This window comes from Rhopilema esculentum, chromosome 7 (assembly GCF_057945365.1).
Source record: "Rhopilema esculentum isolate cy_ngs chromosome 7, ASM5794536v1, whole genome shotgun sequence".
In the NCBI taxonomy this organism is placed as follows: domain Eukaryota; kingdom Metazoa; phylum Cnidaria; class Scyphozoa; order Rhizostomeae; family Rhizostomatidae; genus Rhopilema; species Rhopilema esculentum.
In genome coordinates, this window is record NC_142821.1 from 303,818 (window position 1) to 327,759 (window position 23,942).

Here is a 23,942-nt window from a genome sequence, read left to right on the forward strand (position 1 = left end):
TTATCAGGACAAAATCTTGAAAACGCGGGACTCTAACAGGGCGGCCAGAGTGCGACAGGGCGGCTAAACAGCCGCGGATGACCAGCCCCGGCTCTGCACACATAAAATTATTGAAAACCAATACACAAACAGCCATGTTTAAGGCCGACCTCCACTTGGCCGCGCCGCGCGCATGCTCAAAGGCAATGAATTGATAAGCAGGTTGACAGGACAGGCGGCCGCCAATGACAGTTTTCTGCACGTATGACAATCGAACTCAAGGCAACTTTCAGAGCGGCCGCTTGTTGTTCACTGACATTTATTCAATCAGACTGACTGAAAACTTCGCGCTTTTTTAACTCTGTCTATGCAAAATGGCTGCCGAACAAAATTTAGCAGGACTAATGTTTGGCCTGAATCAAAAGGAGATTTTGAGCCCTGAAGAACAGTGCAGGTTGGAGATGTGCTGGGAAGTGAAGGCGAAGACGATTCGAACATTGACGACAGCCCACAAGCTCCAGGGGCCTTTACATCAGTAATGGTGCAACAGCAAAGTCTTGAAAACCAGGAAGACCAACACGATGAGCTGCTGATAAATAAAGTGAAGGCATGCAGGTGTCTTTGGGATGCGAAAGCCAAAGTAACAAAGTAACAAAATTCTAATTAAGGTTGCCTACTAAGATATATTTTAGCTTTTTATTGCAGAAGATGTTATAAGAAAGAAATGGAAATATTTACGGGATGGGATGATGGAATGCCTTAAAAAATGGAACTTGCAAGTCGGCCAGGGTCTGCAGCACATCGAACTTCCTACCCTGGGTGCCAGAGCCTCAGAGAGTCAAAGGGTGAAGAACAGGGGAAGGAATTGCAAAGGAGAATGAAATAGTAAAAGGGAGAGTCTCTTCCCTTTCCTCTTCCATTCTCCTTCGCATTTCCTTTCCCCCGTTCTTCATCCTTTGGCTCTCTGAGGCTCTGGCACCCAGGGTACGAACTCCCACTTGCAAACATTTTGAAAGTTTGTTGTTCCTAAGGGATTCCATTTCTAATAAGGAAACAGAAAGCAACATGAATCATCAATTTGATGAAAATGTTGAATAACGATGAGGAGAACATACGGTATCTGGCAAGAAAATCCTTGGAATTAGACATGAAATCACGTGGTGTTAGATAGACACATAGTGAAACTAATTTTCTGGGTTATGCATTAGCTGCCAAGTTGTTGAAATCACAGTCTGCTTTGATTTGTATATGGATACATCCTACCGAGAAAAAGGAAATAAGTATCAATCACTGATAAACTTATTGAATGAACATGGAATTGCAACAAGTATCAGTGTCAGGGGAAACTTGAAAAGGCTAGGACTATCAGGGGAAGAGGCAAAAGAAACAATGAAGTGGTGCAATGTATCAAACATGATTTGTGGTAGCATCATCCCAGCACCATATGGCAAAATAGGTGCAATAAAGTGCATGGACTGCTAAATTCTGATGATGTGCAAGGAACATATTTGGCTATAAGACGTTTATTACAGTTTGCTCTTAACTTGTTAAATCATATCCGATATTAGATATTCCTTGGTAACAGATTAGGTCAGCTTGCAGATATTTTCATCAAATTCATTTTCTATAAAGCTGTACCAACAATTCATATCTTAGTCATAAGATCAAAGCAAAATCATAACAAGAAGGCTCTCATGAATCTTTGGTAATCATCCGCTAAAATAATTGATGTCTGTTTTTCAGATATATTACGTACTTACTTACGATATTTTCCACAAAACCTTTAGGTTTTTCATTTCGAAAACCATTTCAATCAAATGTTATCAGAATTTGTTTTTTTCCTTTGCATTCAAAGAAACCAGTGATCAGGCATGTCCCTTTCTTGCATCAACTTTGCCTTCTTTTCTGAGAACTACTTGCGACTCCAAGTTTATTGGTCCATTATGTGCAATTTGGCTTATTCTTGTCATTTTCTTGACATCTTTTTTATGTCAAATTTCATTCCCTTGGACAATACCTTTCCCCGTTCGTGTTTCATACTAAACAGTCAAGTGCAAACAAAAAACTAGATTATTCGGTAGACGAATCTTTACAACGATGCAGCAACCCCCTGTGAATTTTCATTCGCATTGCATTATCTTAATGCTATGGCTGAGTAAATGAAAAAGTTAACGCTGAGTTAGTTTTAAAGTTAACTACTGAATCACAACTTTGTTGCTTGCTTCGGCCCTGGCCACTGGCAAAAGTCTAAGTGAACTGAACTCTATAACTAATGCTGTGCAGATGAAAAATAGAAATTCCAGAAAATTTCATCATTTTTAAATTTCCAAATCCCTATTAACCTCCCATAGCCTACAGAAGGCATACATTGTTTAATTAAGACCAAATCCTTTTACAACCAAATGCTACGACGCTATTTTTGACCTCAGTTTTGATGCAACCCAGGATGTTTATTATTTGTAATCGGATACCGTAAGGCCAGTGGCAAAGCTAGAAGTCCAAAAATTTTCCAGAAAATAATTTTTTCGTCTATGATAAAGTTTCTAGATATTCTAAAAGATAGGGGTTTTTCACATTCAAAATTCTTCAAAATCAAAGAAAATTGTTCTTTGCGTCTTTTTTGTAACTCCGTAGGCGCAAACATGGGGTTTCTACATTTAAAGCTCAATAAAGCTCAAGGGTTTCCAATTTAGTCATGCAAATATCACAGGAATCCCAATTTAGTCATGCACTTTCAAATGTGCATGACTAAAACCCTATGTTTGGTCATGCAAAACCATGCGAAACAATGGAAAGAGCCCTGAAAACATGATGATTATTACGTTCTAGTCATGCACTTTTGGAAATACTTTACAAAAGTAAAATAGAATAACAAGGAACGACTTTAGAAGTAGCGGAAAAGGCGTTAATCAAACTTTAGACAGTGTCGAAACTTTAGAAGACACGTTTTTTGGCGGGATATGCACGCCATACATGACCATGACCTTGATTGCATCGTTTCCCTGTTCGAGTTCAAAAAGTGAGACTGAAGAGGAAGTATGCTAGTTCACGAGGAAAGGGATTTCGTGAAATGTTACCCTGCAAGTAATATAGCAGCAGAGAAATGAGAAAAAGTAACAGTTTCGAGGCTTTAAAGAACTGATGCAGCAAAATAAAAGTTGGTAGTGGAACAGATTCTTCCTGTTGTGGACTATGTTTGCTAACACATATATTTAGGCCTGTGTCAACGAGAATTTGACATGCACGAACTAGGCCTATGGCGCCTGATGATAAGGCAGGCAACGCTCATATTGCAAGACAAACAATGAAACAAACTGCCTGGTTCTAATATCATTTTGTTATTGTGCTGATATTTGACAAGCTCAAAGTATTCCATGCTTTGATAATGGCTAGTAGACTTACATGCTAAATTTCCATAATATGTAGCTCGAAATATTCAGAATGAATGTCTCTAGAACTTGTTGTTAGTAGAAGAATCGCAAATGCTTCATTGCTGTTGCTCGTTAGAGACATGCAATGCAAGTTTGAGTTACAGTGAGGCATGGAATTAGTGTTGATGTTGTGTGAGATGAGAGTGTTGAGATTGTTTCAGAGAAGAACTCTTTTTTCTGATTATTATCTGTTTTGCCAAATTAAGAATAATGAATTTAAAAAAAATAAGGTGTAGCGTGAACATTGACTAGGGGGCATTAATTTTTTTATTTGCAAAAATAGCACTATTTGTACTTGTAAGTACAATAGTTCTAAGTAAGGGGCTAGGGAAGAGTCATCGAAAGTGTATTTATCTTGTCATGTATCAGAGCAAAACAATTTAGACATTTTATATAATGTTGTGAGAATCAAATCTAACTGTGTTATGTTATCTAAAAAATCCTTCCTTCAGTATCTGACAGTTTAATCAGGTGAATCAAACTGCTCTTGAAATAGTAAATATGAATAAATTGGATGTCAGAGTTTAAAAGCAAGTTAACATTAAAAACAAGTTGAAATTTTAGTTTTAGAATTTAAAAACATTGATCGATTCGCTTAAAGGACCGCTTAAATCAAACATACGTATTTATAAACCAATGTTTTTCTTGGTTTTATTTTACATAAAACTTAATTCAGGAAAGAATTTTGCCTTTAGGATGACAGTTCAGTTATTCCTGCAGCAAAAAGAACTGTTTGAGATAGCAATACTCGAGCTTCACGCCGATGCAAGTGGATTCAAATTTAGCATCACAACTGGTTTCACAGGCGTGGAAGGCCTAAGCTGGGAGGAAATAATTATTTATCAGAAAATTGCCAGCTTAGTATTAATATTTACTGATCATCTGCTGAAACATCATCCAGAAGTCATGATTACGAGAACCAGAACCTGTTTGCTGCTTGCTTTTGGCTTGATTCGAGTTACTTCGCAGCGGCGATATTGTGCTGAATCCTGGCCCTAAAATAATTTCTCGAAAATGCCACATTTGTGAGAAGACAATAAAAAAAATCAACAAGATGTCACATGCAAAGCTTGCTTTGACGATTCCCATCTCAAATGTATACGGAACGAAAATAAGAATAAAAGGCTGAACACAAATCTAGGGGACTTCACATGTCAACGATGTTTGTTGAATGTTTTACTCTTCATGAAATCTGATTTTACTGACATATCATGTCAACCCGAGCTTGATTCTAATGTTCAGGATGAAGTTGATAGTCATCTGGTTGCATTAACATCACGACCAAAACACACAAGGTTTATGCATTTAAATACTCAAAGTATGTTATCGTCGTTAAATGAACTAATATTAACAGTGGAGAAATATCCTTTTGACATAATAACGATGTCAGAAACATGGCTGAAAGACAACCCACAGCTTCTCAATTATGTGAAGATTCCAGGTTATTCTCAGGAGTTCAGGAATCGTAACAACTTCCGAGGCGGTGGTGTTGGGGCTTACATCAGAAAGTCATTGAAATACAAGCGAAAAAGGGACATAGAAAACCTGGAACCTGACCTTGAGCACTTATGGCTTGAAATACCAGGAAGAAATCAGTAAGCTTCTTCTCGGTACCATGTATCGATCTGAGAAAATTTTACCTCTCAAAGACTGGCTTGAAAAGTTTGAAACAGTACTGAGTCAACTAACTACCACTTGGGATGGTCTTATTGTAGTAGCTGGTGACATGAACATCGATCATCGATCTGAACGACAATAAGAGTTCCACAAAAAAAGTATTATATGGAGATGCTGTCTGCTTTGAATCTTAGCCAGCATGTTAACAAGTCAACTAGAATAACTAACAAGACATCAACTCTGATTGACCATATTATTTCAAATGCATTTATTATTTCGTATTTCTCATACCGACGTGTTGCCGTGTCCTTTGGTCAGTGACCATCACGCTGTTTACGCTTGTATTAATATCCAAGTACCAAGATTCGAAAAAAGGTATAAATTCATCAGACATGAGAAAAACTTCAAGGAGGCAGATTTCCTAGCAGAATTTAAGAGATTACCCTTTAGCACTGTGTATGGAATCTCTGACCCAGAAGATAAGCTACACATCCTTAACAACCTTATTGAAGAATATATTGACAGACATGCTCCACTGAAACGAACCAAAATCACACCTCCGTGGCTAAAAGATCCTGATATAGTGAAGGTTAAAGCCGAACGTGACCTTCTACAGAAAACTGCTCGAAAAAGTAAAAATCATGATGAATGCCAAAAGTTTCGTGATACTAGGAATCGACTCAAATCATCAATTAAAAAGGCTAAAAGAGAATTCACCAAAAACTCTTATCATCAAAGAAATCCAAAGGTGTTTGGAAGGTGATCCATTGTATCCTCCATCCAAACCCAAAACAATCACTTGTGATAGCGCGTCGCTTATTGTTTTTCGTAGAAGGTCAAGGTTTTTAGGCTAACAATCAATCCAAATAAACTGAACGAATATTTTTCATCAAGTGCCAAGCGCACGGTGCGTTCAGAGCCAACGAATAAGGAACAATACAGTGAAGTCGAAGAGACCATAGTAACAAAACAGTGAAATCGAAGAGACCATAGGAACAATACAGTGAAGTCGAAGAAACCATAGGAGCAATATAGTGAAGTCGAAGAGACCATAGTAACAATACTGTGCTGGAAACGTGCTCACACATGTGTTGTGGGAAGTTAGTAACTTATCAGTACGTATAGATTTAGTTATCCGCATGTTTAAGAAACCAAATTAGATACTTACAGATACAGTAAAATTAATAGACTCGTGGAAACAGAAATTAAGGAACCATAAATGCACACAACATCCTGCATGATGCACAGGCACATGGTTAAATCGTAGTAAAAACCGTAAGTAAAGCAGATTAATCAGTATTATTAGATAAATGGAGCAATTTCGTATAAAAGATTTAAATAGAAACACTAAAGTAGAGTTAGAGTAGAGTCGCTCGAAATGTAGGTAAGAGACGAGCAACGTAGAGTCGCCTAATAATTGTATGTGGAATAAAACAGAAAATTAAAGATGTACGAAAACGATATGGTCTTTTTCTTGAGAAATTCGGTTCACTTCTGAAACCTCTTTCGAATCAGTAGAGTGAAGCAATTAATGCAACAAGTGGTCCACCGAGCCGGATGTTTACAGTGAATATGGAGAATTTAGAAAAGGACAAGAAGAAGAGAAGTCTATTCAGAAGAAATGTTACGAAGTTGGTGAACAAAGTGAAAGATATATTGGATTCTCCAGATGTGGAAGATGGATTGGTCGAGCATCTGCGTAAGGAGCTGCTGGAACGACAAATAGAGCTGAAGGAAGTTGACGATAAAATTTTGGATTCACTGCTGGAAATCGAAGAAACAGATGAGCAAGAATTGGATAGAGAAAGTGAAGAGGCGAGTAGCTATAAGGAAAAAATTTCATTTGCCATCAGCAGGATCGATCGATTTCTAAAACCGCCAGAACGAAATTCGCACAACATGAGAAGTTTGTCACAGGACAGCTTAAATTCCAATTCGTCGAGCGAAACCAAGTTGGTCAAAAAAGTGAACATCAAATTGCCGAAATTGGAGCTGAAAAAATTCGGAGGAAAAATTCACGAATGGCCGGAATTTTGGGATGGATTTCAAAGCGTGCATGGAAACCCCGATCTCGCGGACTGCGACAAGTTTAAATACCTGAAGAGTTTTTTAGAGGAACCAGCCAGACGGGTTGTAGCTGGAATGCCGATGACGGAGGAAAATTACAAGATTGCCGTGGATTTGCTGCAGAAGCGATTCGGGAGAAAGGAAGTTATACAGCAAGCGCACATCGGACATCTTATGGGGCTTCAGCCGGTATTCAACGAAAAATCCACCACACGGTTGCGGAATCTGCATGATGAAATCGAGACGCATTTCCGTGGACTCGAGGCCATGGGGGTAAACAAATATTCGTATTCTTCGATCGTCGTGCCATGCCTGATGGAGAAAATTCCGGAGAATATGAGGAGCCAAATGATCAGGAATTCAAGGGAAAACTATCTAAGTTGGGCAGTTGACGACTTACTGGCTTATATGGAACAAGAACTGCACATAAAGGAATGCCAAGTGCCATTTGCCAAGAAGGAGAACGCTGAGTTTGGAGCAAGGCCTAGACTTGACAGGGGACATGGCGGCACCGCATCATCATTGCACGTTGGCAGCAAAACTGAAGAAGGTAGCTGTGTTTTTTGCAGAAAAGGACACGCCCCTGAGGCATGTAACAATGTCAAAGGAGCAGAAAGGCGTAGAAATATGCTTATGAGATATGCCAAGTGTTTTTTGTGTTTAAGATCAGGGCACCGTGCTTATAATTGTAGGAGTAATCTTAACTGTAGCACGTGTAAGGGAAGGCATAATGTTGCAATTTGTTCTAAAGCAGAGAAGGTGCAATTTGATAAGCTTAATCGTAGTGATAAGGAAACCGAAGGGAATAGATCATCTGCTGCCCAGTTAAGCCCAAATGCACCGTCATGGATAGGAAGTACCGGCTCAGGGGGGAACGTAGCACTCCAGACTGCTGCAGCGAAGGTTAACGGGCATAGATTACGTGTTCTTTTTGACTCAGGAAGCCACAGATCGTTTATAACTTCGCAAACTGTCAGCAAGCTAGGACTAGAAATCGTTAGGGAGGAAACCTTAGGAATAAAGCCCTTTGGGAGTGAAAGTGCAGAGTACAAAGTGAGAGAAGTTGTTCGAGTGCCATTGTCTTCACAGGACGGAATGAGGAAAATTGTTATTGAATGCTTTGTTGTTGATAACATATCTAACATTAGCAATGTACACCCTGAAGTTGTTAGAAAATCTTATCCTCACTTGCATGAAATCTGGTTCTCAGATGTTTGTAGGCTGGAAACATTAACTGTAGAAATTCTGGTTGGGTCAGACTTCATGTGGAGCTTCATGGAAGGTGAAATCAAACGAGGGGGGCCTGGAGAACCGGTTGGTGTCAAAACAGCACTGGGCTGGGTACTTTCAGGTCCATTGGAAGGTAACAAGTTGATTTCTTATGAATTCAATGTAAATTTTGTGCCAGAAGAAACATCTACATTATTTGTTAGACAGGATCTTGATTTGCATAATAAAATTGATAAGTTATGGAACCTAGACTCTATTGGAATTAAAGAGGAAAATAATGTATATGAAATGGTCTTGGATAACCTAACTTTTGATGGCAAAAGATATTCTGTTGGTTTACCGTGGAAAACTGGCCACAAAACCTTGCCAACTAATTTTGACAATGCATATGGCAGATTAAACAGTCTTGTTAATAAGCTTAAGAAAAATCCATCACATTTTAAGAAATATGATGATATAATAAGGGAACAAGTTGAACAAGGCATAGTAGAGCAAGTGACAGATTTGGAGCTTGCAGCAGAAACGCATTATTTACCTCACATGGCAGTCATCAGAGAGGAGGCAGAAACTACTAAGGTGAGGATTGTTTTTGATGCATCTAGTAAAGATAAGAAACAGGGTACATCATTGAATGATTGTTTGCATGTAGGACCATCCTTGACACCCCTAATTTTTGACATTTTACTCCGGTTTAGAGAAAACAAAGTAGCATTGGTCGGAGACATAGAAAAAGCCTTCTTAAGCATAGAAGTAGATGCAGCAGACAGAGACTTCTTGAGGTTTTTATGGTTAAATGATATTGAAAGTGAAAATCCTAAAGTTTGCGTTTTTCGATTTAAAAGGGTAATTTTTGGTGCCAATTCTTCTCCATTTCTGTTAAACGCAGTCTTGCGTCATCATATTAATCAGTATAAGGAGATTGACCCTCAATTTGTTGTTAAGTTAATAGAAGGATTCTTTGTGGATGATCTAGTTACCGGAGGGAATAGTAAGGAAGACGCTAAATCCCTATTTAATAAGGCAAAAGAAAGAATGTTAGAGGGAGGCTTTAGGTTAAGGAAATGGAAAACAAATGATGACGATTTAGCACAGGAGATTTTGAAGGACGAAGGTGCAGTAGTTGTAAGAAGTGCAACAGATGACATCACTTATGCTAAGGAAACTTTAGGAGGAGTAAGCACTGATGTTAAGAAGACTAAGGTTTTAGGAGTTATTTGGGACAATAAGAATGATAAGTTAGAGTTAAATTTTAGTAGGATAGATAAAAAGGCTATTCCACTCACTAAGCGTAGTATGCTGAGTACACTTGCAGCTATTTTTGATCCCCATGGAATAGTCAGTCCCATAGTGGTAACTGCCAAGATCCTTTTTCAGGAAGCATGCATGTTAAAATTAGGATGGGACGACCCCCTACCAGAATCCTTAGTTGGTAAATGGACAAGCTGGGTGAAAGACCTCAACGCCGTTGGCAACATTACCCTACCAAGATGTCTTTATGATAAGAGTGAGGGGGAAATAAGAAATGTAGAGCTCCACGGTTTTGGAGATGCTAGCTGTAAAGGGTATTGTGCTGTTGTATATCTTACTTATGAAACGGATGCAGGGATAAATACTATATTACTTTGCTCTAAAAGTAGGGTTGCACCATTAAAGGAATTATCAATACCACGTTTAGAACTTTTGTCTGCCAGAATTTTAGCCACATTGGTAGATTCTGTTAGAAAGGCACTTGCTTCACAAGTAAAAATTGATACAGTAAAACTGTGGCTGGATAGTAAGACAGCATTAAGTTGGATTCATCATAAGGGTGAATGGAAACAATGGGTTCAATTTAGAGTATCAGAAATTTTGAAGGTTACGCAAATTGAGGACTGGGGGTATGTTAGAGGTACTGAGAACCCTGCAGACATAGGTTCAAGGGGCACCTCTGCTAGCCAGCTCAAAGAAAACAAATTGTGGTGGGAAGGTCCAACCTGGTTACGAAAGGGTAGAACAGAATGGCCAGGGGGTATAGAACTAGAAGATACAGAAGAAGTAAATAAGGAGAAAAAGAAAACCAGTGTTTTGATAACAGTTGCAGAACAACCAAAGGGTATAGGCAAGGTAGTTGATATAAACAGGTATAGCAGCCTTCGTAAATTGCTTAGAGTAACAGCCTTTATTTACAGGTTTATATCAAATTTGAAAGCTAAATTGAATAAGCAGCCTGTAAATCAATCACCGCTGGACCCTGAAGAGATAGTGCAGGCAGAAAAGAAATGGATAAAGGATGCACAATTGCTAATAAAGGAAGAGAAGTCGTATGACAGAATAAAACTTCAACTTGGTGTACAAGAAGTTGATGAATTATTAGTTTGTAAAGGCCGATTAGACAACTCTGAATTGAAACTAGAGTCTAAACATCCAATAATTTTGCCCAAAGAACACCACTTAACAGAATTGGTAGTGAGGGATTGCCACAAGGCAGTTTTTCATGGGTTAGTAAGAGCAACATTAGCTGAGGTAAGAACACGATTTTGGATTTCAAAGGGTAGGCAATTTGTAAAAAAGATCTTAAAATCTTGTTCTATTTGTAGAAAACTGGAGGGTAAAGCTTATGGAGCACCACCAACAGCTCAGCTGCCAGATTTCCGAGTGACCATGGCTAAACCATTTGCAAATGTTGGCATTGACTTTGCTGGACCGCTCTACATAAAGGCAAGCAATAGTGAAATGACAAAGGTTTACATTTGCTTATTTTCTTGTTGTGTAACTAGGGCCTTACATTTAGAGTTGGTGCAGGACTTATCAGCCTCAGTTTTTCTAAATTGTTTGAGACGATTTTGTGCTAAGAGAGGTACGCCAGAAGTCATTAATTCAGATAATGCCAAAACATTCAAAGCAACTGCAAAGTTTTTGAAGAAATTGAGTAATAATCAAGAGATAAAAACATTCTTGGAGATTAAAAGAATTAAGTGGAAATTTAATTTAGAAGTTAGCCCATGGCAAGGAGGGCACTTTGAAAGGATGGTACGTAGTGTAAAGAGATGCTTAAGAAAGGTACTTGGAAATGCCAAGGTATCCCATGATGAACTATGTACTTTACTGGCAGAAGTAGAATGTGTGCTCAATAATAGACCCCTGACCTACTTGTATGATGAGCTTGGTGGAGAAGTCCTTACCCCATCTCATTTAGTCATGGGGAGGAGGTTGAACTTGTTGTCGTCAGGCATAGAATATAGGAATAAGTGCAAGGAAAATCAGTCATCTTTAACTAAACGTTTCTTGCATTTAACCCGATTATTGAATCATTTTTGGAATAGATGGAAAAAAGAGTACCTTGTAAACCTTCGGGAGTCACACAAAATGGTGAGTAATAAACAGCAAGAGATCAGAACTGGAGACATAGTATAGGTGCAAGATGACAACTTGAAAAGAGGAGAATGGAAGGTAGCCAAGGTGGAAGAGCTAATTGCAGGGAAAGATGGACATGTTCGCGGAGCAAAGGTACGCAGAGTCGGAAAGGGTAAGTATGAAATATTAAATAGACCTATTCAAAAACTGTACCCATTTGTAGACGCGGGTGAGGAAGTTAAAGAATCGAAAAAAGAAGGGAACGTAATGCATCAGGGAGGAAAGAAGCAAGAGAAAGGGAACGCAGTTGAGGGGAGAAGTGAGAATGAGCAACAGGACCAATCCCAGGCACACCAAGCCACAGGGACCCGAGCTACTAGGGCAGCCGCTAGGGACGCACGTCTCAAAACTAAGTTATTGCTTGACTCGTAGGAACTAGTCAAGGAGGGGGGTGTGTGCTGGAAACGTGCTCACACATGTGTTGTGGGAAGTTAGTAACTTATCAGTACGTATAGATTTAGTTATCCGCATGTTTAAGAAACCAAATTAGATACTTACAGATACAGTAAAATTAATAGACTCGTGGAAACAGAAATTAAGGAACCATAAATGCACACAACATCCTGCATGATGCACAGGCACATGGTTAAATCGTAGTAAAAACCGTAAGTAAAGCAGATTAATCAGTATTATTAGATAAATGGAGCAATTTCGTATAAAAGATTTAAATAGAAACACTAAAGTAGAGTTAGAGTAGAGTCGCTCGAAATGTAGGTAAGAGACGAGCAACGTAGAGTCGCCTAATAATTGTATGTGGAATAAAACAGAAAATTAAAGATGTACGAAAACGATATGGTCTTTTTCTTGAGAAATTCGGTTCACTTCTGAAACCTCTTTCGAATCAGTAGAGTGAAGCAATTAATGCAACAAATACAGTGAGATCGAAGAGATCATAGGAACAATACAGTGAGAGCGAAGAGACCATAGGAACAATACAGTAAGATCGAAGAGACCATAGGAACAATACAGTGAAGTCAAAGAGACCATAGGAACAATACAGTGAGATCGAAGAGACCATAGGAACAATACAGTGAAGTCGAAGAGACCATAGGAACAATACAGTGAGATCGAAGAGACCATAGGAACAATACACTGAGATCGAAGAGACCATAGGAACAATACACTGAGATCGAAGAGACCATAGGAACAATACAGTGAAGTCAAAGAGACCATAGGAACAATACAGTGAGATCGAAGAGACCATAGGAACAATACAGTGAGATCGAAGAGACCATAGGAACAATACAGTGAAGTCGAAGAGACCATAGGAACAATACAGTGAAGTCGAAGAGACCATAGGAACAATACAGCGAGATCGAAGAGACCATAGGAACAATACACTGAGATCGAAGAGACCATAGGAACAATACAGTGAAGTCAAAGAGACCATAGGAACAATACAGTGAGATCGAAGAGACCATAGGAACAATACAGTGAGATCGAAGAGACCATAGGAACAATACAGTGAAGTCGAAGAGACCATAGGAACAATACAGTGAAGTCGAAGAGACCATAGGAACAATACAGCGAGATCGAAGAGACCATAGGAACAATACACTGAGATCGAAGAGACCATAGGAACAATACAGTGAAGTCGAAGAGACCATAGGAACAATACAGTGAGATCGAAGAGACCATAGCCAGCCTTCCAGTAGACAATGACACAACCTTCGAAATCAGACCAGTTTTTTATCTAGAGGTTCTAATTGAGTTGCATAGCCTACGCAGCGATTGCTCCACTGGTCCAGATCTCATACCAGCAAAACTATTAAAACTTGTGGCCGAGTACTTAGCATCACCCTTAACCGACTTCATAAACTCTTCAATAGTGAAATGACACTTTCCTTCAGCTTGCAAAATCGCTCGCATCTGTGCAATTCCAAAGGGTAACGAAGTATGCTCAGAGCAAGATTTGAGACCAATATCTATCGTATCGGTTATGTCGAAAGTGTATGAGAGATTGGTTTTTCGGCAAATGAATACCTACATAGGGGAAAATCTCATAATAAATAGCAGCATATCAGCTTATAGAAAAGGCCAGTCTACAATTACTGTACTGCAAGCCATTTGAGATGATGTTATCAAAGCTATTGGGCGCGATGAGGTCACATTGATGGTCTTAGCGGACTTCTCAAAGGCCTTTGACACCATACAATTTTCAAAGTTGATTATGAAGATGAGCAAATTGGGATTCTCCAAGAAATTTCTATTGTGGACTTTAAGCTACGTCACGGAGAGGTGGCAATTTGTCCAAAATGATGACAAAATATCAAATATGTCTGCTGTAAATTTTGGTGTTCCCCAGGGATCCATTCTTGTCCCGGTACTTTTCAATATTTACGTAGCAGACCTCCAATCTGACCAGACAACAAAGGGTTATCAATATGCAGATGACACAATTTTGTACACTCCTGCCAAGCCTAAAAACCTTGACCTTCTACGAAAAACAATAAGCGACGCGCTATCACAATTGAGCGATTGGTCAGAGAAAAACCACCTTGCATTGAACAGCGCAAAGACAGTGTAATTCGCTGCTGCATCTTTGTAAGGGATCCTGTAATGATTTTAAAATTGGGATGGTTGCCAATAAAAGAACGAAGGGAGCTAAACCTCCTAAAATCTGCATTTAAAGCGATTAATGATAAGTCCTGCCCAACATACTTGCCTCTAGACGAGAAAAAATTTACCAAAGAGCTTCGATCAAGCAGAGCCAAAACACTCATTATACCAAAGGAAACCGGAACCTTCCAGGATAATGCAGCAAGACTCTTCAATTCTTTGCCAGAAAACATAAGGAACTGTAGTGTATATAGCAAATTTGTATCGTCGTCGAAAGACTTTTTAAAGAATAAAATCGCAACGTTTTTAATAAATTAAATAAACCGTTCTTTTTAATTGTACAATGCAATAAGTTTAAGAAATTGTTTTCCCCTTTATTTAAACGTATTTTATAGACACTTTTTTTACCATCTTTTCAGGACATTATTTCAACAACAAGTTTTTCTAATTACCCTGCCATGTAGTAATTAAGGCCTCGTTATGATGCCGGGGTCATTAAAACAACCATTGCTGTTTTTGTTGCCAAAATGCCACTGAAATTGATCTGACCGAAAACCACGCCTGATAGCAGTCATTTTTCACCCATTGCTACAGGGGCGGATCCAGACAGTTTCGGCTGTTGCAGTTGCAACTGTTACAATTATGGGAAATGATTTATGTCAAATTCTTGTACCCCTAAATAAGGTTTGATAATCAGTCAGAAGCGGACTGGCCCACCGGGACACTGGGAAATTTCCCGGTGTGCCCTCTGACCCAAGTAATTTTTTTCAAAAACATGAAAACTTTCAAAGGGCAACTAATCTTCGCAGAGAACTAAAATTGATTACAATCATCAATTGTCCAAAGTACGTTTGCATAAAAAGTTTAGCTTCACCTTTAATTTGAGCAATATCTTAATATGTTTCTCAATGATTGATTGCAAAGTTTCTCAATCTGCAAATTCTGCAAGATTTTCTGAAAACCTGGTAAAGAACATATTTTGCTTTGAGAATGACTTTGATGAAAGAAAATTTCTTAAACATACTAGAAGCTTTTTTGTCTGAAACTCCTCAGAGTATTAAACGTCTTGTAATTTTGGTTAACTTGTCATTTGTTCAAGCAAGTGCACAATACTTGAATTAATTCGATTTCGGTTGAGGGGGTAGTAGGGATTTTCACTAGCTAACTAGTTTGTGACTGTTTGCCAATTGACTGATGACTAATAATTTTATGAAACCAATGACTTCTGACTAACCATATAAGTTTTTTTGACTTATGGCTGATGCAAATTAATCCTAGTGCCTGTTATCCAATAACTGAGGGCTCGCACTTTGAAAAAAAAATTAGCTGAGTGTGGCCCGGTTCGAGTGCAAATCAATTAGCTTCAAGCAATAAACACACAAAACACGACATAGTTTTCCAACGCAAACCTTTATAAAAAAACCAAATACTCTTTACAACTCCTTAACTTGATTCGAACAGTCCCTCTCTCTAACTAACTAAAAAGTCATCTTCCCGGGGGTAAGTCAGTTCTTGTAATAATGGTTAAAAGGGGGGTCTTCGGAGAGGTCCTCACACTCTCCCCCCACAAAATGAATGTCTTCTGGACATTTCAGTCTCCGAGATGTAAAGAATATGAGCTGCATTGGGCCTAACCGTAGCGGCCGCTTCGTGATATGTTGCAGCAAAATTCAATCAAAAAACTTGTCACAAATTGTAAAGTGGCAAGCTATTATGTTTTGCAACTCAACTAACAGCTCATAGGCATCCTGCTTTTTGTACGCTAAAACGAGGAGTTTTGTACCACAGGAAATTATCACTAACTGAAGTCAAAAAATCTTGACCATTTATTAAAAAAATTTATACAGAATTTGCTGAGGATTGATACCCTCATGTAAGAACCTTCTAGAAAACTTAATGGAAAGTTAAACCTGCTGTTTTGAAAAAAACCTGGTTTCAAATTCACAACTAGCTATTAAAGTTTTCCAATCTTTCTTCAAATGTTTGTCCCAGGAAGGAACTGTGCATTTTCTTAAGAAATTATTTATCCTTTTACCATTTCTACGCACAGTTTCTCATAGAGAGGGAGCCTACCAATCTGCAAAATCATCAATTTGCGCAAAAAGGATGACAGCAAGATCTCTTAAAATACATTTGTCCAAGATATGTTATCAGATATCTTTCAGACAAGTCTCCAGTTTGAGCACATGTTCAGTACCTGATCATAATTCTGCACGCTGATGAGCTGGAATCATATCTTTTGTAAATGATATATAACTGTACCGTGGAGACAGGAGCAACATAGTCATTAGGCTAGCAGGTGCTGAGGCACCCCTTTACATTTCTCAATGATATGCTGCAAAACTTTCAAAAAATTTTATCATAATTCCACACGCTGATGAACTGGAATCATATCTTTTGTAAATGATATGTAACTGTAGCGTGGAGGCAGGAGCAACATAGTCATTAGGCTAGCAGGTGCTGAGGCACCCCTTTACATTTCTCAATGATAAAAATTTTTATGTTGCCGTTTGATGAGAACAAAGTCATATATTTCGTCAAATTTTTAAAGATTTTGAGATCGAGTTAAATCGAAAATAATCTCGTCTCCTAGGCCAGAGAAGCTGTTTTCTTTATAAAGTCTTGAAAGAGAGTGTCTCGCTAACTGAAAACGGGATTTGAGTTTTGGTCCAACTTTCAAAATCTATCATTTGATAACATCATTTGAAACATAAAATTGAGGACAATACGTCACTTGATACCTACAAATTTGACCAGCCGTGTAGACGTTTCAAATACAGTCAATTTGACAGAGAGTCTTCTTCATACCAATGCCAATTGTTCCGACATTCTAAATAGGGTGTTTTCAACTGCAATGGATTTTAAGGATGAAAGATGGCAAAATTTTTCCGACCCGTTTTACAAGCCCCAAAAATAAGCGCCCTTTTGCTTGCTTTCCCCGGTGGGTCAAAGGGTAGTCAGACCGCCACTGATAATCAGGTTCCATAATTCCGGAACTTGTGTTGTTCCATTTTTCTATCGGTTAAAATTTCAGGAATGACAGTTTTATTTTCCAATAGCGATATTATTTGCAACCTATCACAAGAAAACCTATCACATTGATTTAATACTTTGCTTATGCTGCTGTTCAGAAAAGATAACTGCAAATCTTTTCTGGATTCATCCCTGTGCTGAACTTCTAATTTTTACTTTTCAATTTCATAAAGTATGTTTTGAACTCGTTGCTAAACTGGCATGATAGGTTGGCATTGAATTTATAAAATATTGTTGTTTAATTTAGCTTATGAATTAGTTTATCATCATGCGCTCAAACGACGTTCATTGCACATGAATTTATTTGAGAGCACTTTTGAATCTATGATTTAATTTCTAAATTATCACAAATAAATCACAAATTGATCAAAAATTATTCACTTTAATCAATAAAAATCAAATTAATCACACACAAAATTGATTTAAGCACAAATTAATCACTAGTGATCAATAATGTCGTACGCCATTTTCAAGAGTGATTTGCCCCTCGGTGCCGAAAACCCTGTTTATTTTTTTGCCCAAGTGCATGACCAACTCTCCAGTGCTGGCTTCGCCACCGCGCAAGGCCTATCAAGGACCGAGATACAACTTTTTGTTTGGAGTGGGGCCAGCAGGGCCGGCATGAAAGGGGGCATGAGGGGTGTGTTGAAAAGACCTTTGGCGACCTGCAATGTTACATTTTGGGAAAACCTAATCTGTGCCTGGTTGATTCGCTCGTTCTCCTATTTCCTGAAAGGAGAGATTATCGTTATGTTTTGATTTTCCTTGCATGTAACCATCAACTCAATTACTCAAGTATGATTTTTCTCACTTTCCTTGTTCACTGGGCCAAGGCGTAAGACGCTTTTGCGTGCAGAAACTGCAATAATATTCCCATGTCTCTGATTCTTACTGGATTCGTTCAGTCCATTGTTATCTTGATTATTTGATAACTTGCTGGAAACAGCAGTTCTTTCTCGCTGCTTTTCGAAAAAATAGTTCAAAGTTCCTTTCACTAACTTTGACGTGGTGGCCATTTAGGCAACGAATTGGAAAGGGAAGTGATTTCCCGCCAAAATACGGTAAATAAAAACTTTGGTTTATGCAGGGCCAAGTAATACGTGTTGAAAATTATCCTGCAGACTTTAAAGGTAATGTGTCCAGCTTAAGCAAGCGACTCTGCGGGGGTTTTAGAAACATGTGATTTTTCATGTCATCACCCCTGCCATTACGGTCGTTCTGTTTATCTATCCTGCTGCGAAGTTAGCTTTTCATGTGAGCAGTTTTCCATCGCAAGAATACTAACCAATCGCAAGCTGCTATTTTGATGGGTGGCTTGAGTCCTTTTATATGGACACATTACCTTTAAAGTGTCAGAGAAGGAGGACCTGCTTGGATAGGGGGTAAAAAATGATCTCAAAGTACTAAATAGTAATACAAAAATGTTTTACTTATGGCACTAAAATTTTGGGGGGCCAGGGCCCCCCCAGCCCCCCCCCTATATCTCGGTCCTTGCCTTAAATTCCTAAAATGGGGCCCTTTCTCCCAAGATAGGGCCATTTTTCGGCAAAGATGGGTCCCTTTTTTACTAGATTTTGAAGGAGGCTGGTTGGCCAGTGGGCCAGACTGCCACTGCAAAAAGCACTGACACATAAACTCACACTTGAAAAACACCATGGTCATGAGAAGACACTTCCCACCCGGAAGTGGGTTTTTGTTCTTGGATGTATCTTTCAATAGCTTTTGTCCTTTGTTAAACAAAGCGAGCCTTCCTGTTGAATAATTAATACCGTTGAAGAAAAGGCTTTTGTTTCTTATAAAACTATGTACAGCAGGACACGCTTTTGGTCACTCAGTCGTAGCACATTCTTTGCTCATTATTATTGATTTGGCTATGGTGACTCTGACTCACCACGAATTTTATTTTCTACGCTTATTTCATATTAGTTAAAATGGAAGCTTTAGTGGTATTTTTCACCTTAATCTGCATATTGGCTGGTTTGTTGATTGTTTGCCGACCTCTGATTAAATGGCTTTTGGACCAAAACAAAGGAATCAACAAGCAAATGGAATTAGCAGAAAAATATCACAAAACAGCGTTATGGAAAGAGTTAGCAAAGTTAATTGGCAATTCCATTACAGATAAAAATTTGAATTTCGAGGCGATCGGGGACCGATTTGATAGCTATGAAGAAATATCCAAGGCAATTAAAAACGCTGGGCTGCAAAGTTGTGGCTTGGTAATCGGAATAGACTTTACGGCAAGCAACGAATGGCAAGGAAGAAAAACGTTTGAACACAAGTCGTTGCACCATCTTTACAAAAATAGCAAGCGTTTAAACCCGTATCAAAGAGTAATTACAGCAATGGGTGAAACACTCAGTTCGTTTGACAGCGACAATCTAATCCCTGCGTTTGGATTTGGTGATAAAATAACTAAGGACCTATCAGTATTTCCTTTGGACGAAGATGGAATGCCTTGTAAAGGCTTTGAAGGAGTATTGTCACTCTACAACGAGGTTGTGCAAAGGGTAGAATTGAGTGGTCCGACAAGTTTTGCACCCATTATTAGAAAAGCTATTGAAATAACAAGGCAAAATATGGAGTATCATATTTTGCTTGTTATTGCGGACGGACAAGTTATTGACAAGCAAGACATGGAAACGAGGGAAGCTATTGTCGAGGCATCGACGTATCCTCTGTCAATTGTTGTTGTAGGTGTTGGAGATGGACCATGGGATCAAATGGCAGAGTACGACGAGAAGCTGCCCAAACGGAAATTCGATAACTTCCAGTTTGTTGATTATCACCGTGTCACTAAAAAGGCAAAGAACCCTGGCATTGCGTTTGCTTTGAATGCCTTAATGGAGATACCTGACCAATATACTGCTATAAAAAGTGCCGGATTGTTGCGCGAATCAACACAAAATGCATCTAACAAGTACTAATGTTGAGTAAACACATTAAATATTCATTCAGTAAAATATTTTATCTGCTTCTTTTCGGTTGGGTACCTTTATAATCGCGCTAACTTTGCATGGCTGTTCAATATTACATTGACCTGCTGGTTGGCTGTATCCATTCAAGTAAAACAGCTGAAAAAGATAAGAGATCATGTGCTAACAATTTAATCAAATAGGGAGCCAGTAGTAGAGAGCAGGCCTATCTCAACTTTACTGAGCGGGAATAAAAGAGGACATCTGGCATTAGCAATATCCCATAGAGGGTATTATGCAGGGTAACTTGGAAAATTATTGTGATTGTATTGGTGATGAAAGTTAAGAATCATTAAATCATTTGATTTCCCTGTATCTGCAGTTTGCAGAGAAAAACTTTGTGCTTGCAAAAGCCCTTTAAACAAGAAATTGGTTCATTGAATAACATACATTAAGTTAACTAAAATAATTGAGCTATGAAAAGCTTTCAATTTTTTCATTAACGGCTAAAATGTTCTTAGAAATTGTTTTGTTTTTCATTCCAAAATATGCCATTATTTCTTAACATAGTATCCAGTTTTATGTTTACTTGCCTTGAACCTACTCACACTCCAGCTAGTTAGCTAATTAGTTAGTTTTTTATGTTTGGTAGTAACACCATTATCCACTCCTGTACAATTGCCTGTCTAGATATTCCCTTATGTCTGACCTGCCATCTAACTGGTCTTTTCTTGTCTTTTGTTTGATATGGCGATAATTCTTTCCTAAAACATTAATGACCTCTTGAAGGCTCTTAATGTAAGCTGCCATTCTTTCCAGTACATCTCTAAAAATGCAACAAACATCTTGCAGTTTTTAGACAACTTGAACAGAAGGTGAATGTAACAAATTTTTGTAACAGGAAAGTTTCACCACTTTTTACAACTTGGTTTGTTCTGTAAATTATCAATAAAAGAACAAATAACAAGGTACTACAGAGGAGACACTTTTCTAATTTCCATGAATTATTATTTTGTTTAAGAATGTTTAAGAAATGTCCAGTATTTTGTTGTAATACTTTTCAATATTTATGGGTATAATAGAAGAGTGAAAATTTCCAATAGTTGTGTTATCTTTGTTGCCACTGAAGTCAGGTGTACCTGCTTATGTTCTGTAGGCCATCTGGGCCAACACTTTCATCAAGTGACACAGAACAGGCATCTATGTTCCAGGATTAGAGAAGGGCTGTGTAGATTGGGGTTGGCAAAAGCAAGAAAACAGCCTTTTGGTGGTACAGATCTTAAAGCTAAAACTTGAAAGTATAAAAAAACATAGATTGAAAACTCTATGCTAGGAAGTATAAATACTCAGTTGTGGATTGAAATAGCCCAGTCAGAAATGCAAGCACATTACTCTTCAGGTTGCCCAATCAGTTTTGCTTGCACATTGAAAATGTTACCAATGGAGTCCTAAGGTGAACACGAACACCTATTGTCTAAACAAAAGCAGGGTTTTCGTGTTTGTGTAGATAAATTCCAGAACTGCTAGATGGAACAGAGATCTTGCTTTGCCAATAATCCGAAACATGTTGCCATTTTAGTTTTTTGCACAAATTAGCTTTTCCAGTAAATGCTACCAGATTGCGGTATAGCATGTTTTACTTGTTGTCTTTAATCTGCAAAACGGAGGTGGCTGTTCTCTTTGGCGAAGGGTTTAGTTTCTAATGTTGGAAGAGACATAGTGTTTTATTCTATTTCTCAATATTTGGGTTGTGCGTCCTATGTAGCCAAAATCACACTGGCACATGAAATCACAGATAAAGGAACTCTTTTGGCTGGTAGAAACGCAACCCAGTGGCGTTTCTACGGGGGAGGAGGTACATTTTATTTCCACCTTCTTTGGCCGCCGGTTTTTTCAAAAGTTTCTTTTAAAAATTCAATGTTTTCTTCCAAAGCTATTCAATCGTTTTTTGGCTTTGTTATGGTTGCTCTCTTTATTTTGCTCAACGCGATCTCTGTTGCGCTTATTTAACAAGGGGCCTTGAAAGTGTTTTGGTTTGTAACCGAGGTTGACATTAATGAAATTTTTGCTCCCCCTGTAGTAACCAAGAAAAATTCATTCTTGACAATCATTTAAATTCTATATTTGTTATATATTGTCACGAAGATACACCTTCTTGGGGTGGGGTGCGCAAGGTAACCCCAAACAAAGATTCTCCGCATCCCATTGAAAACCCTTTTCGCTTTGGAACAATCAGAGTGCGCCTGTCTAAAAATAGAACTCAAGGGGAAAGATATGATTTTGGTCCATATCACGTGTTGTTTAGCGTATCAAACTGCCTTCATACTGTGAATTTCAACTTTCCAGGACATGGCGTTCTTTGTTTATGGCCACTGGTAGTATTAGGGGTCTGGCCAGAGTACCCCTTTCTAAAAATTTATCTTAGGGGGCAAGAAATGATTTGGGTCTATATCACATGTTGCTCAGCGTATCAAACTTAGTGTTTGATGAACTTTTAGTGCTTGTATCGAAATTTGCACAATCTCGCTTTGTTTCTGCACTAATCTCCTGCACTATTTTAAGGAGCAAATTCTACTTAGGCCGAAAAGCTTGCGATTTTCCTTGAATGTAAGTAACAAAGACATCCTCTGGATAGCCGTTCTCCAGGAAGAACTTGTTGGTCAAGTCCCTATGAGTTAATTTTTTGATGAGGTTGATTTTCCTTTGTTTTATGATCTGATCTTTTTCGGCCTATTTCGATCAACAACTGGGTAAATATATTTCCTGGCGTAGAGTTTTCGATCTATGTTCTGATAATATAGGTACTTGCTACTTGTTCTATCTAAACATTTATACTCTGAAAAGTGCCAGACGAAAATCTTTAGTATGACTCAAAATGTTTGCTTTTTTCAAAGCCAATTTGAAAACAAAAAAAACATTTGAAATACACTGTTTGGATGAAGAAATATGTCTTTGGCCTGCTGACAAGACTATTATTTCAAGTGCCATTAAAGTGCCATTAAGGCACAAATTAGGGAACATAACCGCACATTACAAAACACGTTTTGCCCTCTCAAACCAGATATCACACCCTAATTTCCCATCATTCTAGTCACGCCCACGCTTTCGACCACTCTTGTTCAATGTTTGTTCAGCTATCTTTCGTATGTTTGATCTTGCAAATTTTCGTATGATTTATTGCTCCTGTACAAACTTTTAATCCAGACTCTGTTAGCAGCCATCCAAAAATTATGAAATTCGATAAACACTTAATGCTTCTGTGCAAATGTTATTCCTACGTTTACGTGTTACGTTCTTCACCACGATTCATTGATTAAGGCTGCAAACTATTTTTAAATACTTACGAGAAGTGGCGTTTCTGTTTGAAGTGATTGGCGTTCGGATTGATGAACTGACGCTAGCGAGATCTAGTATTTCAGATCTACGAGATCACTGACAAAAATAAATGAATATATGCATCCACGTCTATTCCCAGCGCTTTGCCTTTGCTGGTCTACACTGATCAATTTGTTTATAGAGCGAATTAGGTAAAAATTATCACATCGCGAACATCGCAAAACAACAACAGTAACAATATTAGGCTTGACATCGTCCTTTATAATCCATTGGGTAAACTAAACGGCGCACTGGACTGGACCAGCACTTGAAAGACTGCAGAAATGTACCAACGATTGCGTCTACATATAATAATATTGAAATATTACGTCTGGTTTACGAG

At 38.4% G+C, this 23,942-nt stretch overlaps 2 protein-coding genes across 3 annotated transcripts; both read left to right on the forward strand.

The window, feature by feature from the left end:
• Positions 1-3,537: 3,537 nt before the first annotated feature.
• LOC135691349 (uncharacterized) lies at positions 3,538-12,508 on the forward strand. Of its 2 annotated transcripts, none has more exons than XM_065209190.2 (2): positions 3,538-9,103; positions 10,901-12,508. In XM_065209190.2, exons 1-2 carry the CDS (start codon positions 6,585-6,587, stop codon positions 11,715-11,717), a joined length of 3,336 nt encoding a protein of 1,111 aa, XP_065065262.2. In that variant the 5' UTR covers positions 3,538-6,584; the 3' UTR covers positions 11,718-12,508. The 2 variants fall into 2 exon arrangements, with proteins under 2 accessions (XP_065065262.2, XP_088965379.1); XM_089109253.1 differs by having other exon boundaries at positions 3,542-11,045; positions 11,627-12,508.
• Positions 12,509-19,092: 6,584 nt separating this feature from the next.
• On the forward strand, positions 19,093-23,760 carry LOC135683245 (uncharacterized). The gene has a single exon (XM_065198454.2). It carries the CDS (start codon positions 19,241-19,243, stop codon positions 20,234-20,236), a length of 996 nt encoding a protein of 331 aa, XP_065054526.1. The 5' UTR covers positions 19,093-19,240; the 3' UTR covers positions 20,237-23,760.
• Positions 23,761-23,942: the final 182 nt, after the last annotated feature.

Coding starts and splice junctions, on each gene's coding strand:
- LOC135691349 (XM_089109253.1), top strand. CDS start 6,585: ATGTTTACAGTGAATATGGAGAATTTAGAAAAGGACAAGAAGAAGAGA. Junction 11,046..11,626: donor GCAATAGTGAAATGACAAAG/GTTTACATTTGC, acceptor TTTTTGGAATAG/ATGGAAAAAAGAGTACCTTG.
- LOC135683245 (XM_065198454.2), top strand. CDS start 19,241: ATGGAAGCTTTAGTGGTATTTTTCACCTTAATCTGCATATTGGCTGGT.